This window comes from Callithrix jacchus, chromosome 7 (genome assembly GCF_049354715.1).
Source record: "Callithrix jacchus isolate 240 chromosome 7, calJac240_pri, whole genome shotgun sequence".
Taxonomy (NCBI): Eukaryota; Metazoa; Chordata; class Mammalia; order Primates; family Cebidae; genus Callithrix; species Callithrix jacchus.
In genome coordinates, this window is record NC_133508.1 from 151,918,808 (window position 1) to 151,937,357 (window position 18,550).

Sequence of the window (18,550 nt, forward strand, 5' to 3'; positions counted from 1 at the left end):
GACGGATTTCAACATGTTGGGCAGGCTGGTCTGGAACTCCTGACTTTAGGTAATCTGCCCACCTCAGCTTCCCAAAGTGCTGTGATTACAGGTGTGAGCCACTACGCCTGGCCAATAATCGCCATTCTTATGGGCGTGAACTGGTATCTCATTGTGGTTTTGATTTATATTGTCCTAATGATTAATTATGTTGAGCATTTGTTTTATTTTGTTTTGTTTTGAGACAGAGCCTCACTTTTTCACCCAGGTTGGGGTGCATTGGTGTGATCATGGTTTACTGCATCCTTGACCCCTCAGGCTCAAGCCATCCTCCCACCTTAGCCTTCTGGATAGTTGGTGCTATGGGCACACACCCCCACACCTGGCTAGTGTTTTGTATTTTTAGTAGAGAATGGGGTTTCATGGTGTTGCCCAGACGGGTCTCAAACTCATGGGTTCAACTGATTCACCCGCCTCAGCAACCCAAAGTGTTGGGATTGCAGACATGAGCCACAATGCTCAGCTCGGCATTTTTTTTTTTTTTTTTATGTGTTTGACATCTGTAGGTCTTCTTTGGAGAAATGTCTATTTAAGTCCTCTCCTCATTTCTTGAATTGGGCTTTTTGTTGTTGAGTTGTATACTCTATATACTAAATTTTCATCCTTTCCTTGGGTTGCCTTTTTACCTGTTGATAGCGTTTAACATGGAAAAGTTTTTAACTTTGGTGAAATGCAATTTTTCTACTTTTTCTTTTGTTGCTTGTGCTTTTGGTGAAATATCCAAGAAGTCATTGTTAAATCAAAGTCGTACAGATTTTCCCTAAGAGTTTTCTTAGTTTTCTTCTAAGAGTTTTATAGTTTCAGCTCTTATATTTCAGTCTTTCATTCTTTGTTGATTTTTGTCTATGGTCTGAGGTACAAAGCTAATGTAATTCTTTGGCACGTGACTATTCAGTTCTTCAAACACCATTTGCTGAAAAGACTGTCCTTTCTGCATTCGGTGGTTTTGGCACCCTTGTTGGAATCATTTGAACATATATACAAATAATTCTTAACTTCTATTGTTATACCTTTTTCAATTTTGGGCTCTCCATTCCATTAATCTGTATATGTCTGTCTTTATGCCAGTACCACACTGTTTTTTTTTTTTGAGACAGGGTTTTGCTCTTGTTGCCCAGGCTGAAGTGCAATGGTGTGATCTTGGCTCACCGCAACCTCTGCCTCCTAGGTTCAAAGGATTTTCCTGCTTCAGCCTCTGGGTAGCTGGGATTAGAGGTATACACCACCACGCCTGGCTAATTGTTTTAGTAGAGATGGGGTTTCTCCATGTTGGTCAGGCTGGTCCTGAACTCTGATCTCAGGTGATCTGCCTGCCTCGGCCTCCCAAAGTGCTGGGATTGCAGGTGTGAGCCACCATGCTCGGCCTCCACGTTATTTCATTATTTTGATTACTGTAGCTTTGTAGTAAGTTTGAAATTAGGAAGTGTGAGACCTCCAACTTTGTTCTTTTTCAAGAATATTTTGGCTATTTGGGGTCTTTGAGAGTCCATATATATTTTAGGATGAATTTTTCTGTTTTATACAAAAACCGTAGTTGCTTTTTATTAGGGATAGGATTGAATCTGTAGATCGCTTTGGCTAGTATTGACACCTTAATATTAAGTCAGTACATCCTTCTTCCTTTTTTTTTTTTCTGAGATGGAGTTTTGCTCTTGTTGCCCAGGCTAGAGTACAATTGTGTGATCTTGGCTCACCACAACCTCTGCTTCCCGTGTTCAAGTGATTCTCCTGCCTCAGCCTCCCTTGTAGCTGGGATTACAGGCATGCGCCACCATGCCCGGCTAATTTTTTGTATTTTTAGTAGAGATGGGATTCCTCCTCTTTGGTCAGGCTGGTCTCAAACTCTCCACCTCAGGTGATCCGCCTGCCTTGGCCTCTCAACGTGCTGGGATTACAGGCATGAGCCACCGTGCCCAGCCCATCCCTATTTTTTAATATGTTTTTACAGTTTTAGAAAACCAATATTTTTTATTTGAGGTGAGGTAAAGAAACTCTTAGTACCTTTGTTTTCTGGTTTTATGCTGCCCTAGGCAACCTTGGCTAATTTTAAGAATCTCATCTCCATGTATTTATGCCTTGAGAGATTTAGGTTCCAACTACATTTGCTTTTTAATACTCTCCTTTGAGCAGTCTCACCACCAGCCACACCCACATACATATGTAGCATACTCTACATGTGTACTGAAGAGTTGAGGGCAGCATACCATTTTGAGGGACTAGGTAGACCACAGCTGAAGGAGGAGAGCTGATGAGCTCTTCCTTTCTGTATTGACTGTGCCTGCAGGTGTTCTGTAACTATTTGTTTGCCCTGTCAAAGATGAAGTGCATTCTCTTGTGGTAACAGAGCGGGTTTTAACTTGAAAAAGGGAGAGCAATAGGAGCTAAAAATCATTTGGCTTTGTTATAAATGGGGCATGTTAACACAAAATAGAAAGAATTACTTGACTCCTTAGTTTTCTCTAATGTGTAATTCATTGATTAATTTTCAGTGTTAGGTTGCTGATCTTTGTATTCTTTTGTTATCCTTTTAATTTAAGCTGTCAATTGATTCATCTTGGTTTTGTTTTTATAGAAACTAAAATTTTCAAATCTACAAAGTTATCCTTCGACAAAGCTTTCTTTAAATTCACTGCATTATAGTTGTTGACTATAATTTTAAGTGGAGCCAAGTTTGCCTCTTAAAAACAGGAGTTCATTCTATGTATTACTGAGTAATTACTCTGTATACTTAAGTTCAGTATCCAGGACTTGACTGTGTTTAGGATTGAACATGAATGTTCTGTTGTGTCACAGTAATACTTGGTAATGAGCCTAAGGCAGATGGAATAGCAGCTCAGGCATTCCTTCTTTATCACTAGTTTTATCCGAAGTGGTCCTCTTAAGCTTCTTTCATGTTGCTTTGTTGCCATATTAGAGTCCATTAAGTCCTTACCCTTCTGTCTTTGGAAAAGCCCTCTGTGACATTCTTTTGGCTGGTGAAGCATTCTGACTCCAAAGCTAGCCCTCTACCTCTCCTTTTTAATTTACATTGCTTTGTCTTGCTGATAACGTGCCAAAGTATTATCAGTTCACATAAATTTGCCACCCTGCTGTCTCCATTGGCCCTGGGCATGGCTAAATGACTGAGGCATTGGAAATAATATACTTTATTGTCTGGCTCACTGTAAATGTACACAGACTCCACAAAGCTCCTGTCTTTGGGGCCTGAGTTTTAGCGACAAAGGTTTACCATGCTTACAAGCTCAGTGTTTTTCCCTATTGAACAAACTAGCCAGCCTTTATTTCAAGCTGAATCACTTTGTTATTTATGGAAGGAAAAGGTTTAGAGGAGAAAAACATATCTTTCATTTATCCTAGACAAATAATCTAATTTCCTCTGACAGTCAAACTATAGTTTCACCGAAGCCACTGATTCAGGAAGTTAGGTTTTATGTAACACCTCTAATCTGGTAAGTAGGTTTGATGTCTCTGAGATAGGAAGAAAGAAACAAGAATAATCAGAGTGATTTGTGTTAAGTGATCCTAACCTTAGCCTGCTCTGGGTACCAGGGAAATTAACCTCAACAGTGTTGGTTAGAGGAATTTTTCAATTTAAAGAAATTGGAAGCTGGGGAATCACAAGGCAGGGATTGCTGTTTCTGTCACTTGGCTTTAATAACCAGAGCCTGTTTAGTATTTGTTTTTGAAGGATGGGATATGTCTTCAAAGAGGAGACTTGCCATGTTCAAAGCATAATTAATGCTATTTTCCTACTGACGTGCATACTGCCGGTTTTAAACAGTTTCTTTTACTTTCCTGTGCTTCTGTAGATAAATTGCTTTTACTGCCCAGTTGTTAGAATGTTACAACTGGAAAGGGACCTAGAAGAGTGATTATCTAACTCCATTTCCTTATTATACAAATGAGGTAGAACCAGAGTTTTGGTGTCTATAAAGTTTATATTGAAAGATTAAGAAATAATGAGGCCAAGAGGAAAGATAGAATGAAAATGTAATTCTAGTAATTATAATCTGCATTCATAGCTTAAAACATTCAGTCCTTAGAAATGAACCTGCTCTAATGATGCCTTACTGTTCCGTAAAGTAGAAAATAATTAACTTGTCTTTTTGCTTTCTAGAGTTTGGGTAAGTCTAACATTTATAGGCCCAAATAATAAAAAGCTCTCAATGGAGTAAGCAGCCTTCTTGTTTTTTTGTTTGATTTTGAGACAGATTCTCAGGCTGGAATGCAGTGGCACAATCATGGCTCAGTGCAGCCTTGACCACCTGGGCTCAGGTGATCCTCCCACCTCGGCTTTCTGAGTAGCTAGGCTATAGGTAGGCATGCACTACAACCCCTGGCTAATTAAAAAAATTTTTTTTGTAGAGATTGTGTCTTGCCGTTTTGCCCAAGCTAGTCTCAAACTCCTGCTCAAGTGATCCTCCTACCTTGGCTTCCCAAAGTGCTGGGATTATAGTTGTGAACCACCGTTTCTGGCCTTATTACTATTATTTTTTAAAATGGCTTTCCTTTTGCCATTTGCCTTTTCATAAGGTAGATATGGCAGAGTTGCTGTTTTGACTGAGCTTTTGCTGGAAATCCTTAGCTGCTTTTGTCACTCCAAAAGCAGGGTGAGACCAAATGAAAAAACTTTCAGCTAATCTTCAGTTTATTTGTTTTTAAAAAATGAGACTGGGGGCTGTGGAAGTGATATTTTCCTTAATTTCCCAGAAACTTTAAGCTCTAGCAGTTATCATATATTATTGCTACCCGTTTTTTCCCTCCCAAGACGGAGTTTTGCTTTATGCCAGGCCGGAGTTCTGATTTGTGCCCAGCATAATCTCGGCTGACTGTAACCTCCATTCCTCGCCGGCCCCCCATCCTCCCGGTTCAAGTGATTGTTCTGCCTCAGCCTCTGGAATAGCTGGGATTACAGGTGCCTGCCACCATGTCCAGCTAATTTTTGTATTTTTATAGAGACGGGGTTTCACCATGATGGCCAGGCTGATCTCAAACTCTTGACCTCAGGTGATCCACCCACCTCGGCCTCCCAAAGTGCTAGGATTACAGTGTGAGTCACGGCACCTGGCCTATTATTGCTTCCTTTTAAAAAGGAAGTTATTGAGTGGTCTGGCCATTCTCTCTGACCATTCTCTCTGACCTACCTTTTGGACTTTAAAATGTCTTTCTAGTGTAGTAGGAATGGCAGAGTCAATATGCTGCCCTCCAATTGATGCTTCAGAATGTTCTAAACCCAGATTTTATTTTGGCGCATAGCCAGTTGTGCTCCCCCTGCCAGCTATTTTTGGCGCTGTCATGAACTTGGAAATTAATGATTCCTCTCACAAGGAGTAGCAAATTTTGTTCCTTTTCAATTTTAGAAAAGCTTTTATGTTGTTTCTGGGTACTCTTACTAGTTTATTAATGTGCCTGTCAAATTGTACAGTGTTAAAAACATGCCATTATGGTTGGGATTTCGTTGAACTCTGAAATTCCATTAGTAATACGTGCCTCTAGCCACTTACAACAGGAATAACACTTTTGAGGGTTATTTCTTTGATAAACAAAACTACAGTTCAAATCAAATACTACAAAAACTGATGATGTTGGTGGTTCTACCCATACAAGTGTAAGCCTGAAGAAGCCTGGGCGGACTGCTATTTCTGTTTAAGGATCAGAGAAGCTTTCAGGCCCTGTGGAGTCCCCAGATGTACTGTTTTCTAAGGACTACTATTTATGTATAAATACTTGGGGAGGATTTTTTTTCTTTCTATGCCTAGTTTGTTTAGTTGGAGAGGAATATTGTTATTTAGAGAAATTACTTTAAATTTTCCCTGCTTAATCCTTGTCTTCCTTCAGCCCTCTGCACATGTACACAAAGCAACAATAAGCACATATCACTTGAAAATTTGAGAAACCTAGGTATTCTGTGTGGAAACATGGCCAGTTAGATGGTTCTTCATGGAGAGAGATCTGTTTTCCATTTAACTCCTGTTACGTGAAGAATCTGGATCTGGATCTGTATCTAGAGTGTCCTCATAGATTGTAATTCCATGGATTATAAGAAGGAAAGGAAACTATTTGGAGAAGATGATCAGGTGCCTGAGAGCAGAGAGATCTTGGATCCAAATAGCTTGGGTACCATCCTTTTTTGTAAAAGTATTATTATTATACTTTAAGTTCTGGGGTGCATGCGCAGATCTTGCAGGATTGTCATATATGTATACACATGCCATGGTGGTTTGCTGCCTCCATCCCCCCCGTCACCTACATTAGGTATTTCTCCTAATGTTTTCCCTTCCCAATCTCCCCACACCCTCTGCTTTTTTTTTTTTTGAGACGAAATCTCGCTCTGTCATCTAGGCTGGAGTGCAGAGGTGCAGTCTTGGCTCACTGCAACCTTCACCTCCTGGGTTCAAGTGATTTTCCTGCCTCAGTCTCCTGAGTAGCTGGGAATATAGGCACGCACCACCATGCCCGGCTAATTTTTGTATTTTTAGTAGAGATGGCATTTCACCATTTGGCAAGGCTGCTCTCTTAACTCTTGACCATGTGGTCCTCCTACCTTGGCCTCCCAAAGTGCTAAGATTACAGATGGGAGCCACCACGCCTCTGACCCTCTTTTTTTTTTTTTTTTTTTTGAGATGGAGTCTTGCTCTGTTGTCCAGTGGCATGGTTCTCAGCTCACTGCAACTTATGCCTCCCAAGTTTAAGTGATTCTTCTGTCTCAGCCTCCTGAGTAGCCATCATGCCTGGCTAATTTTTGTATTTTTAGTAGAGACAGTTTCATCATGTTGATCAGGATGGTCTGGAACCTCTGACCTCAATTGATCTACCTGCCTTGGCCTCCCCAAATACTGGGTTTACAGGTGGGAGCCACTGTGCAGGCCAAGGGCACCATCCTTTAGTAGTTGTGTAGCCTTGAGCAAGTTACTTAACCTCTTCGTGCCCAGTTTCCTCATCTGAAAATGGAGATAATACTTTTATTACATAGAATCCAAGATGCCATTGATTATAAGATACAACAGTATTTATGTACCACTTAAAAATTTTATTGCTTTTCATTTTAGAATTGACTTCAGGTGATCCACCTATGTCGGCCTCCCAAAGCACTGTCATTAAACTGAAATATACCATCATTTGTAAGAACCTTCTTAATTTCAGAGGTTCTTAGAATTGATGGCATATACTAATTCTTTGATAGGATTCTTGTAAGGGTTAAGTGACTCAACATTTATAAAGAACTTAGAACAGTGCATGGCACATAGTAGGTGATATTTTTGTGTCATTTATTATTAGTGTTATATCTATTATCATTTTCTTTTTGAACCCACTTATTGCTTAAGTAGTCACAATTAGACAAATGCCCTTATATTCCACCATGTCAAATATAGATTTATATAGATGAGTATGTACTTTTACTTATTGAGAAACAGTATAATATGTAATATACTCAACTCTGGAGCCAGACAGCAGGAATTCAAATCCTAGCTCTGCCACTTATCTGTGACTTTAGGCCATTAACTTAAATCTTTCTTTTTGTCAGTTTCTTCTTCTATAATGGAGATAATAATTCTGTTTTAGATGTGTTCGTATATATAAAGGTCTGAGTTTATGGATTACCTTAGTCATCTCTTTAAGGTTCCCCAGGGTTATGTTTCTCACTTGGAGTATTAATGAAAATGAATATTTCTAAAAATCACATTGAGTGTTCAAAGTTTTAAAATAATGGTAATATAATAATGTTATTATATCTAACACTTAACTAGCATTTACCATGTGCCATGTACTGGTCAAAACGCTTTCACATATTTATTTAAACTTCATAACTCTATGTGGTGGGAACTCTTACTGTCTCCATTTTATAGATATGAAACCTGAGGTACAAAGAGTTCAAGTAATATACCTACAGCTATTAAATGATGGAGCTAGGATTCAAACCCTGAGAGCCTGGCTCTAGAGAATGTACTGTCAACACCATGCCTCTTCAGGAAGCAGTTTTTATTTTTTTCTGTCATGAAGGGGTATTTATTGACCAGGCCTTTTTTTTAGGCGAAGTCTTGCTCTGTTGCCCAGGCTGGAGTGTAGTGGTATGATTTCAGCTCATTGCAACCTCTACCTCCTGGGTTCAAGCGATTATTTTGTCTCACCTCCCAAGTAGCTGAGATTACAGGCGCCCACCATGATGCCCAGCTATTTTTACATTTCTAGTAGATTTGGGGTTTCACCATGTTGGCCAGGCTGGTCTTGAACTCCTGACCTCAGATGATCTTCTCACATGGACTTCCCGAAGTGCTAGGATTCCAGGCATGAGCCAGTGTGCCCAGCCAACCAGGCCTTTTAATTGATTTTTTAAAAAATGATTGTAAAGGTGCCAGAAATAAAAAGAAAACTATCTATTCTCCCTTATCTGTGATTGCAAAATTCAAGAAACTCTCATAATGAAAATTTTTCTTTAAGTTTGGTATAAATTCATTTAATTGGCAAGACCTGACTTGAACCATTATAAGGCTATTTGAAGTCTTTAGCCAAATTAGTATGACTGCTCTATGTTTTGTTGCAGAAATATTAACATGTTTGATAATAGGGCACTGCCCTGAACTCCACTAGGATTATTATGTAATATATACTTTATGCTCTGTATTACCTTTCTGAGATTCAAAATATTCTGAATTCCAAAAGACATCTGGCCCCGAGTTTCAGATGATGGATTGTATACCAAAGACTTTTCCATTTCATTGAATAAATGTTCCTTTAGCTAATACTAAAATAGGACTTAGCCATGTACTGAATTTTCCCAAATAATGTTTATTTTTATTTATTTATACTTTTAAAATTTAACAGGTTTATTTATAATTATTATAAAGTTGAACCGCTGAAATTTGTTCACTGAAACATTTTAACTTGCATTAATGCTTTATGTCTCCGCATTTATATTAAAAATTCACACACAAACAAATGAAAATGGAAAAAGTGCCAATACTTGATTTCTGTCCCCTATTTTTCCACTCGCAAACATATATTTAGGTACCTTTTGACCCCATGGAAAAAAATTATCTAACATTCAGAACTACCAATAACAGGAAAAAAAGGTGTTTTTTTTTTTTTTTTTTTTTATTGAGAATGAAATGTTTCCCATTATAGCGGATTCTTAAGCATGCTCTCCATATATGCGGCATGCTAGCTGGATGTCTTGGCATAATTGTTTGGCATGGATAGCACGAAGGTTGGTGTCTTCAAAAAGGCCAACCAGATAGGCCTCACTTGCCTCCTGCAAAGCACCGATAGCTGAGCTATGGAAGCCTAGCTCTGTTTTAAAGTCCTGAGCAATTTCTCGCACCAGACGCTGGAAGGAAGATTTGCGAATCGGAAGTTCAGTGGACGTCTGATAACGTCTAATTTCACGGAGTGCCACAGTACCATGCCTGTAACGATGAGGTTCCTTCACCCCTCCAGTAGAGGGCGCACTCTTGTGAGCAGCTTTTGTAGCCAGTTGCTTCCTGGGTGCTTTACCACTGGTAGATTTGCAGGCATTCTGCTTTGTATGAGCCATGGTATAGAGACCTCCTTACTTACCCTCCTTCTCCTTCAGCTGGAGCTCGGCAAGCGAGAGGCAGCACTGGCATTGGAGAGTGACAGTGGCGTGGTGGCACGGCAGTGGCGGCGGCTACGAACACAATTCATAATGTTTATTTTTTTTAATCAGATATTTTTTGTTTTTGCTAGAGCTCCTGAAATTATTCTTGGGTTACCATTTTGTGAAGCTATTGATATGTGGTCACTGGGCTGTGTGATAGCTGAGCTGTTCCTGGGATGGCCTCTTTATCCTGGTGCTTCAGAATATGATCAGGTAAAAGTGTTTATTTGGATGGAAATAGAATGCAAGTAGTTACTTGTGAAATAGATTCTAGAGAAAGAGAAGTACTAAGTACTAGTGTAGTGTTTAGATGCTAGAGAAAGGGTAGTCCAATTACTACTCAAGAACTTTTTAAAGAATAGTAGAATTTTCTCTTCTTGCTTCTCAGGCTAAAGTATGTTTGCAATTCTATAATAAAAAAGAATTTTATTTTATATGACTTAAGGTTATACTTTGCTAGATCTGTAATGATTTATTAGAAACTTAACTTTCATTAACTAATGTACTTTGTGAATTAGGAAAGTAGAGTAAGGATGAGGAACTGGAATTTTAAAAGGTGAACTTCTACTCACAGAGAGCTATTGTAATTTCCTTTTACACATGATACACTGAAGTTCTCTCTTCAGACTGAAACACTTTAGGTCCCAGAAGCTGTGACATATTTGGGTCTCTAAGAGTTAGAAAGGAAATCACCTGAGTTGTAGTAATATGTGATCTGTATCTCAAAATAAACAAAATTTAGAAGATATGCTATAATTTTCTAAGGAATTGGTCCATGAAGAGAGAATGTTTTACCATGAAAGTTAATTATGAATTCTCATTTCTTATTTTTTATTTTTTGTTATTTATTTATTTATTTTTATTTTTTTTGAAATGGAGTCTCACTCTTGGCCAGGCTGTAGTGCAGTGGCATGATCTTGGCTCACTGCAACCTCCATCTCCTAGGTTCAAGTGATTCTCCTATGTTGGCCTCCTGAGTAGCTGGGATTCAGATGCCCGCCACCAGGCCCGGCTAAGTTTTGTATTTTTAGTAGAGATGGGGTTTTACTGTGTTAACCAGGGTGGTCTCAAACTCCTGACTTCAGGTGATCTGCCTGCCTTGGCCTCCCAAAGTGCTGGAATTACAGGCATGAGCCACTGTGCCTGGCCTTCTTGTTATTTTAAAAAAAAATGTTTCTACCCTCTATGATGTAAGCTCCGTGAGGGTCGAGATTGTTTCATATCACCAGTATCCTTAGCTCCTAACGCTGTATCTGGTACACAGTAAGTACACAAGGTTTTTTTATGTTTTTAATTTTTATTCTTTTAGAGACAGAATCTTGCTTACTCACCCAGGCTGGAGTGTAGGTATGTGTTCATAGCTTACTGTAGCCTCCAGCTCCTGGGCTTAAGCCATCCTCCTACCTCAGCCTCCCAGTACAGGTGCATGCCACCTTGCCTGGCTAATTTTTTCATTTTTAGCAGAGAGAGAGATACTGTTGTATCAGCCTAGGCTGGTCTTAAACTCCCAGGCTCAATGTATCTTCCCGCCTTGACCTCCCAAAGTGCTAGGATTACAGGTGTGAGCCACCATGCCTGGCCTTTATTGTCAAATATCTTTACATGTCCGTAAATATACTTTAAATCCTATTAACTGGAAACCAAAATACCATTCAGACATTGTAAACATCTGAATGGTATTTTGGTTTCCAGTTAATAGGATTTTAACAGGAAATCATCTGAGTTGTAGTAGATTCCATAGATTTGAAGTATTGGAAGTCAACAGGAAAAGCAAAAAAGATTATAGCCAAAATTGTTAAAACTGGGTTTCCTTGTAAATAATAGATACGGTAGCTGTGGATGGGTTAGTATATATAGGTATGTACAGAGAAATTTCAGTTGTATTGATTGAAGAATTGATTTCTTCCTTTGGCTAAAGTTAATAATGTTTTATTGTAAAAGTCTTTAATAATTTCCCTTTTCACTCCAGATTGATATTTGATGGTTTTGATGTTTCAGATTCGTTATATTTCACAAACACAAGGCTTGCCAGCTGAATATCTTCTCAGTGCCGGAACAAAAACAACAAGGTTTTTCAACAGAGATCCCAATTTGGGGTACCCACTGTGGAGGCTTAAGGTCTGTCTTCCCTGTTATGCTTCCCATTCCTGTACTCTACCCCTCACCCCCCAATTTTGAATTCAAAGTTTAGTTATTAAATTCTTCAGGTAGAACAGGGAAAGGAGAGGGGGAAACATTGTGAAAAATTATTCATCGTACCTGTTTGGCCTTATCCATTTGAAAACAAAACATTAAGTGCTAGTTCAGTTAGTTGAGGTTATTTTGTGTATGTTCAATCTGCAGCTGATAGGAAGTTTGGAGAGTAGTGCTCACCATTAAGTGATAGAAGAACTAGACGTATTTAGTAAAGACTGATTTTTAGAGAATTCTCAATATATGATAAAAATCATGAAATTTTTAACTGCCCACATTCAGGCCATTCTCTATTTTTTCTTGAAACAAATGTCTGATTTTTGCTTCGGAGCTTACTCTCAGCTTCAGAAATATCTGAGTAATTTGACTTACCCCATGACTGTGCCTCTGAGCCTGTTGAACAGTTAGCATTGGAGATAGCCGTTCATTTCAAAGTAGCTTTAAGAGGTCAATGGTAATGTTCCTTTTTACCTGACATTTTTCAGGCACTATGCTATAACATTGCTTGCATGTTTATTTTATCACTGTTGAAAGGGTGGCTATATCAAGGTCACATCTCTCCACTGGAAGATTTTGTGGTTGTGAATTACTTTCATGGGTACCATCTATGGTTGGCAAGGTGATGACATTTGTCTCTTGTATTCTGGCTTTAATTTTGGATAAAATGTGAAAATAACATACAGATGGAATTTTTAAAAAAATCTTTATTTTATAGACACCTGAAGAACATGAACTGGAGACTGGAATAAAATCAAAAGAAGCTCGGAAGTACATTTTTAATTGCTTAGATGATATGGCTCAGGTGAGTATAGAAGTTTCAGAAAGTCAGACATTTAATGGATTTTTCAATCAGAGACATGCTTCTTTGTTTATGCTAAAGACAAATTTAATGTTATTTTTCTAGTATTTTTGTTTTTATAAAAAATGTGCTAATCTGCCATGTATTTAAAGAAACATTTAAATCCTAACAGAGTATATTTTTGGAATCATATATTTCTCTCTTGCTTTACTTAACTGGTCTTGTAACATAGCAGTGTTTTTAAAAGATTACTTATGAAAGTTTCTTGTCCCATTTTCTCTGTTAAATACTTATGAGCCATTTTATATTACAAAATCTGAACAGTTTATACTTATGTCATTTAATCTTTTCAACAATAGAAACTTCTATATTTAGGTAGTAACAATCACTATTGCTTAACTTGTTCCAATTTTTTTTTTTTTTTGAGATAGAGTCTCACTCTGTTGCCCAGGCTGGAGTGCAGTGGCATGATCTTCTCTCACTGCAACCTCTGCCTCCTGAGTTCAAGCAATTCTCCTGCCTCAGCCTCCCAAGTAGCTGGGATTATAGGCATGTGCCCATGCCTGGCGAATTTTTGTATTTTTTTTAGTAAAGACGGGGTTTCTCTGTGTTGGCCAAGCTGGGTCTTGAACTCCTGACCTCAGGTGATCCACCTGCCTTGGTCTCCCATAGTGCTGGGATTACAGGAATGAGCCACCGTGCCCAGCCCCCAAATTTTTAATGATAAGAAATTGTTTAGCTTTCTTCTACCATTGAATTTAGGTGAAGATTTTAATTAAGCAGAATAAAAAAAGCTTCCTCCTGTGAAAATGATTACACTGTCATAAAAAGAATTTCCCCAGGATTCTCTTTTGATCATTACACACACACACACACACACACACACACACACACACGTTATGTGTTTCATATATATATATGAACATATACATATATGATCATTAATATATGTATCATATACGATCATTACATATGTAATGATAATATATATCATGTAATAATACATAGTTTGGGAGAGACAGCATATATATATAGTTTGGAGAAAAAGCATATTTGTGTGTGTGTGTGTGTGTGTGTGTGTGTGTGTAGTTTGGAGAGAAAGCGGCTATGTAGTGTCAGTACTAAAGGTTAAGTGAAGAAGTATATACAATATTTCTAAATTTTCTTTGGAAGGTGAATATGTCTACAGACCTAGAGGGAACAGACATGTTGGCAGAGAAGGCAGACCGAAGAGAATACATTGATCTGTTAAAAAAAATGCTCACAATTGATGCAGATAAGAGAATTACCCCTCTAAAAACTCTTAACCACCAGTTTGTGACAATGACTCACCTTTTGGATTTTCCGCATAGCAATCAGTGAGTATGGAATATTCTGAGGCTTTTGCCATGTGATTTTTTGTTGAGTTACCGCCTTATCAGTGACACTATCAAGTGAGCCAACCACTTTGGTGCTTATAAATCTGGCTCAGCAGTGCTTTTCTTTCTCATTGAAACATTGTAAGATAAAAATTAGATGTGTATTTTTCTTCATTTTTGTGATTTTCTTCATTCTTATGATTATAAAAATTCTTGATTTATTTATCTGAAAGTGATTGGAAAAAAACTTTGATCTGTGTTCATCTTGAGTAATTTTCTCTCTGTTTAAATCTCAGCATTAATTTAGTGAATCTTTAATCTCTTTTTCAGTGTTAAGTCTTGTTTTCAGAACATGGAGATCTGCAAGCGGAGGGTTCACATGTATGATACAGTGAGTCAGATCAAGAGTCCCTTCACTACACATGTTGCTCCAAATACAAGCACAAATCTAACCATGAGCTTCAGCAATCAGCTCAATACAGTGCACAATCAGGTATTGAGTAAATAATTTTGGAAACTCAAGCTTAAGTGGGATAGGACCTAGTAAGAATACAGGATAAGGTAAAGAACCAATTTTTGTTTTGATGGTCTTATTGCTTCTTAAAAATTTTCTACTTGGCAAAAGTTGATGGAAAACAGGGTAGACTGATAATACCTACCAGACACAGACTAAAAAAGTTCAATATAAAGACCTAATCCATGCCCTCATATATCAGCATTGTCAAATAAATGGGGTCTGACTGTTGTACTACTTACTGCTGTTAGTTGTACTAACTTTAGCCAAATAACTTTCTCCCTGTTAGCAGAAGGATTTTATATCTCTTGTTACTATATTGAAAGTTTTCCAATCATTAACTTTAAGGGTAATTTTGCATTTGTTTGCTAGCCAGTGATATTTGCGTTTAGGTTTGTTTCTGAAGTTGTAAACTTCCCAATTTCTTAGCTAGGTCTACTTTTTAAATAGAAGAGGGATGACATTTGGTGGGATCTTCCATCCAGCAGTATTTTGTGCAAAAGTAGTTGGGATTTATATAGCCACAGCCAGCACGAGGACCATTCGTCATTCTTTATTTGCTTATTTGACCTTATAATATGCCTTCGATTAAGGGAATGGGAAAGTTTCTTAAGCAGAGAGTTATTTCAAAGGCAGTTAACATTACTTTTTAAAATATTATTCTGTGTTTTTCTAGATAAATTCTGTATATGTAAAATTATTGTGTGTCTCTACTTAACACCAGTGTACATATATCATCCTTTTGTTTTTAGGCCAGTGTTCTAGCTTCCAGTTCTACTGCAGCTGCTGCTACTCTTTCTCTGGCTAATTCAGATGTCTCACTGCTAAACTACCAGTCAGCTTTGTACCCATCATCTGCTGCACCAGTTCCTGGAGTTGCCCAGCAGGGTGTTTCCTTGCAGCCTGGAACCACCCAGATTTGTACTCAGACAGATCCATTCCAACAGACATTTATAGTATGTCCACCTGCGTTTCAAAGTAAGTGGGGAAATGCCTGTATCATATTGTATTGTATCAGACCTACCTGCTTTAGGCAGCTCTAGTTGTTTAGTTCTGATCTTTGAAAAGTTTTAAGTCTTGTCTCTGATGATGAAGGTAACTAAAATTGGGTGATATCACAAAGTGGATTTTCCCTTTTTACATTGGATATTTATCTAATTATAATGCTGTCTGATGTATTATAAGGGCTCACTTTATGTTTCCTTAATTGAATTGCCTGATACCAGTTTTCTTGCCCATTGAGCCCTTGTGTCAATGTCATATATCTTATACAAGCATGTATCTGTCAATATACAGAATCTATACAACTTGAAAAAATTTGTTGTAAGCAGAATTGCTAAATACTGGATCTTATTCCCCATATCATTCTATTATAAAATGAAATTATGTTCCCAATAAAAAATGATTTTATTCTAAAATGTAAAATTCATGTTTAAGAATATGGAAACGTCTTAAAGTGCTTAAGAAAAATCATTATTGAACTAAAAAATTCTATAGGCTGAGGTGCTTGTCTGGGGAAGGCATTAAGATTATCTGCTTCAGCTTACGAATCATATAGTTCCTGCAAACTCCTGTCAACAGAGGAACAGAATAGCTGAAGGACGAGGCTGAGTCCCCATGTTGCAATAAGATTTTAATTTTCACATTCCCATCCTTCTTATTTTCATATTGTTGTTCTGTAATCTAGTCTGTCCAGTTTCTTTTTTCTGAAATATGGGAAATGTGTGTTCAATCATTTGGTAAGCCATTTAGAAAAATATTACTTTAAGGTTAAAATCTGATGACACGCTTGACTTACCCAAGAGAAGGTCAGTGTCAGTACCCTGTGAGAATAAACCAGGATTCAGGTGTTTCGTATCACACTTTACATAGAGGCAGGTAGCATTTTTACATCAGTTACTTATTGACTGTGACTCTCTTGTTTGTTTGGTTTCTGACAGTTGGAGCAAGCAGAAGGAAAGAGGGGCTAGAGGAGTCTGACAGATTACCAAGAGGACAGGAAAGCGATAGCGATGTAAACCGGGGAGAAACCACAGGGAGAGTGGAGGAACAGATTTGAAATCCGTAAATGCACACTTAGCCTAACTTACCAAATTATTTTCTGCGTATGCTTCATAATAGTAAATTCTGTACTTGAGGTTGTCGTATGTTGAGTGATTCTTTTACTCAGCTTAGCAGATTAGTCACTCCTTTCAACCACTTTTTCCAAAGAGTTTCAATGGAACAATTTTCAGATGTGGACCCTGAAGTTTTCTGCTGCTTCTCAGATGATACTTAAGAGATGAAGCAGAAGAACTTTTGAGTTCCTTTAACAAAACAAAATACAAACTAAGGAAGTTAGAGGGGAAAAGTGGGATAACCCTTTTCGGTAGTATAAGCTTTGGAATTTTTTTTTCCTATCTAGGAAGTCTAAATAACTTGAGGAGCTAGTAGAGCATATTTAAAATTTTCCAAATGAAAAAGGAGTTTTAAAATTAAGGTGATGATGAGGGTGCTGATATTTATTACCATATGCCAGATAATGTTCTAAGTGCTTTTACATATGTTAATTCATGTTCACTAACAATTCTAGGAGGTGAGTAATGCCATTTTCCCCAATTTATAGATGAGAATTTTGAGCATTATTCCTTCATATGCCCAAAGTCTTATAACTAATTATTGGAGAACCATGATTTGAACCCAGGCAGTGGAATTCACAGCTTCTGTATTTTGAAGTATTATTTCTTATTGCCTCTTAGTTGCCAGCCACCGCTAGTTGCTCATTTCTGCCCAACAGTGTTCTGTTCCAGGTTGCCCACTTTTCTTGTACCATCTGTTCTTTTATAGGATGCCTATACTTAGAGGAGGATAGAACCTCATCAGTTAGGCAATTTATTGTTTTCATATTTCCATAGTTCTTTATTTAAAGAACTGTGTTAAATAAAACAAAAATAACAACAAAAAATGAAAGTATAATCCTTTTTAGGTCAGAAGCCAGGGAGAGCCTTCCAACAGTATTGCCTTTTGTTAATGCTTTGTTTCCAGTTTTGGGCTAAAATACAGTAGCAATCTAATGCATTAGAGTCACAATTGTAGGCCGGTACTATACATACTACTTTTCATACTATGCTGGTTGACCAAAATAGATACACATTTGGCTCAGTGGTAACTATTGTTCTATAATTTTGTCACCTTTTGCTTTATTGCCTTGGGAGCCATAGATGAGCTTCTGTCATGAATATTTCCTCCTAAATTTTACCAATTTGTAAAATCAATTTTTATACAGTACCAATGTCTTGTAGTTAGGCATGTGTCCTTGTCCTACTATAGGCAAGAATTTTGTGTGGCTTAGCTTTCTTATTAGATAACATTGCCTAAGGAAGCATGGCTGGCAACTTTTTAATCTTGATATATGAATTTGTTACTTTTTATTTTTATATAAGTAGAACTTTAAAAAAGATACTGTTAGTGTTTTAATTCTGATTTTACTATGCCCTCTTATTTTGTACATTGCTGGATTGTATTTTTCTTCATGACAACTTGTAATTAAGTTACTCATAAGTTAGTGAACTGGAAAATTAGAAGACTGATGATGATTCTTGCTGAAAACGGCAGTATTGTGGTCTATGAGTTATGCTCCTTTGATACCTTCATAGTAATATTAAGAAAAATTAGTTGGTGATAGTTGAGAAAATGTCACTGAAGAAGTCTTCTAATTAAAATTTTTGTATCCTCACTTAACAAAATTGCATACGTTAGTGAATTGGAAGTGTAATAGAAACTTAAGTTCTTTATGTTGCAAATTTTGATAGAGTAAGTACAGAATAAACTGAAGGCTCTCAAGTCTTGGCGAAAAGAACTGTATTTAGTTGCGCTTTTCCCCAGAATGAGATCTGTTTGTAGGAAAGATTTATTCAACATTTGTTCTGTGAGCATAATGAATAAAAAAATAAAGAAGACATGATCATTGCTATAAAGGCACTGTTATAAAGAAGAGTTACTGATTTTCCTTGCTGTCCATTGACTACAAAAGAGCCCAATTAGATGTCAAT

At 37.5% G+C, this 18,550-nt stretch overlaps 1 protein-coding gene across 15 annotated transcripts in view; it reads left to right on the forward strand.

Moving 5' to 3' along the window:
- HIPK1 (homeodomain interacting protein kinase 1) overlaps window positions 1-18,550 on the forward strand; it is a 59,037-nt gene that overhangs the window by 23,504 nt on the left and 16,983 nt on the right. For 12 of the 15 annotated variants that reach the window (XM_078332803.1, XM_078332804.1, XM_078332809.1 and 9 more), the window contains exons 3-8: window positions 9,745-9,868; window positions 11,654-11,773; window positions 12,564-12,650; window positions 13,821-14,005; window positions 14,336-14,498; window positions 15,272-15,497. In XM_078332803.1, the coding sequence (XP_078188929.1) occupies window positions 9,745-9,868; window positions 11,654-11,773; window positions 12,564-12,650; window positions 13,821-14,005; window positions 14,336-14,498; window positions 15,272-15,497 (905 nt within the window). The remainder of the gene's footprint in view (window positions 1-9,744; window positions 9,869-11,653; window positions 11,774-12,563; window positions 12,651-13,820; window positions 14,006-14,335; window positions 14,499-15,271; window positions 15,498-18,550) is intronic. The other 3 variants (XM_078332805.1, XM_078332806.1, XM_054236678.2) reach the window with 1 other exon arrangement.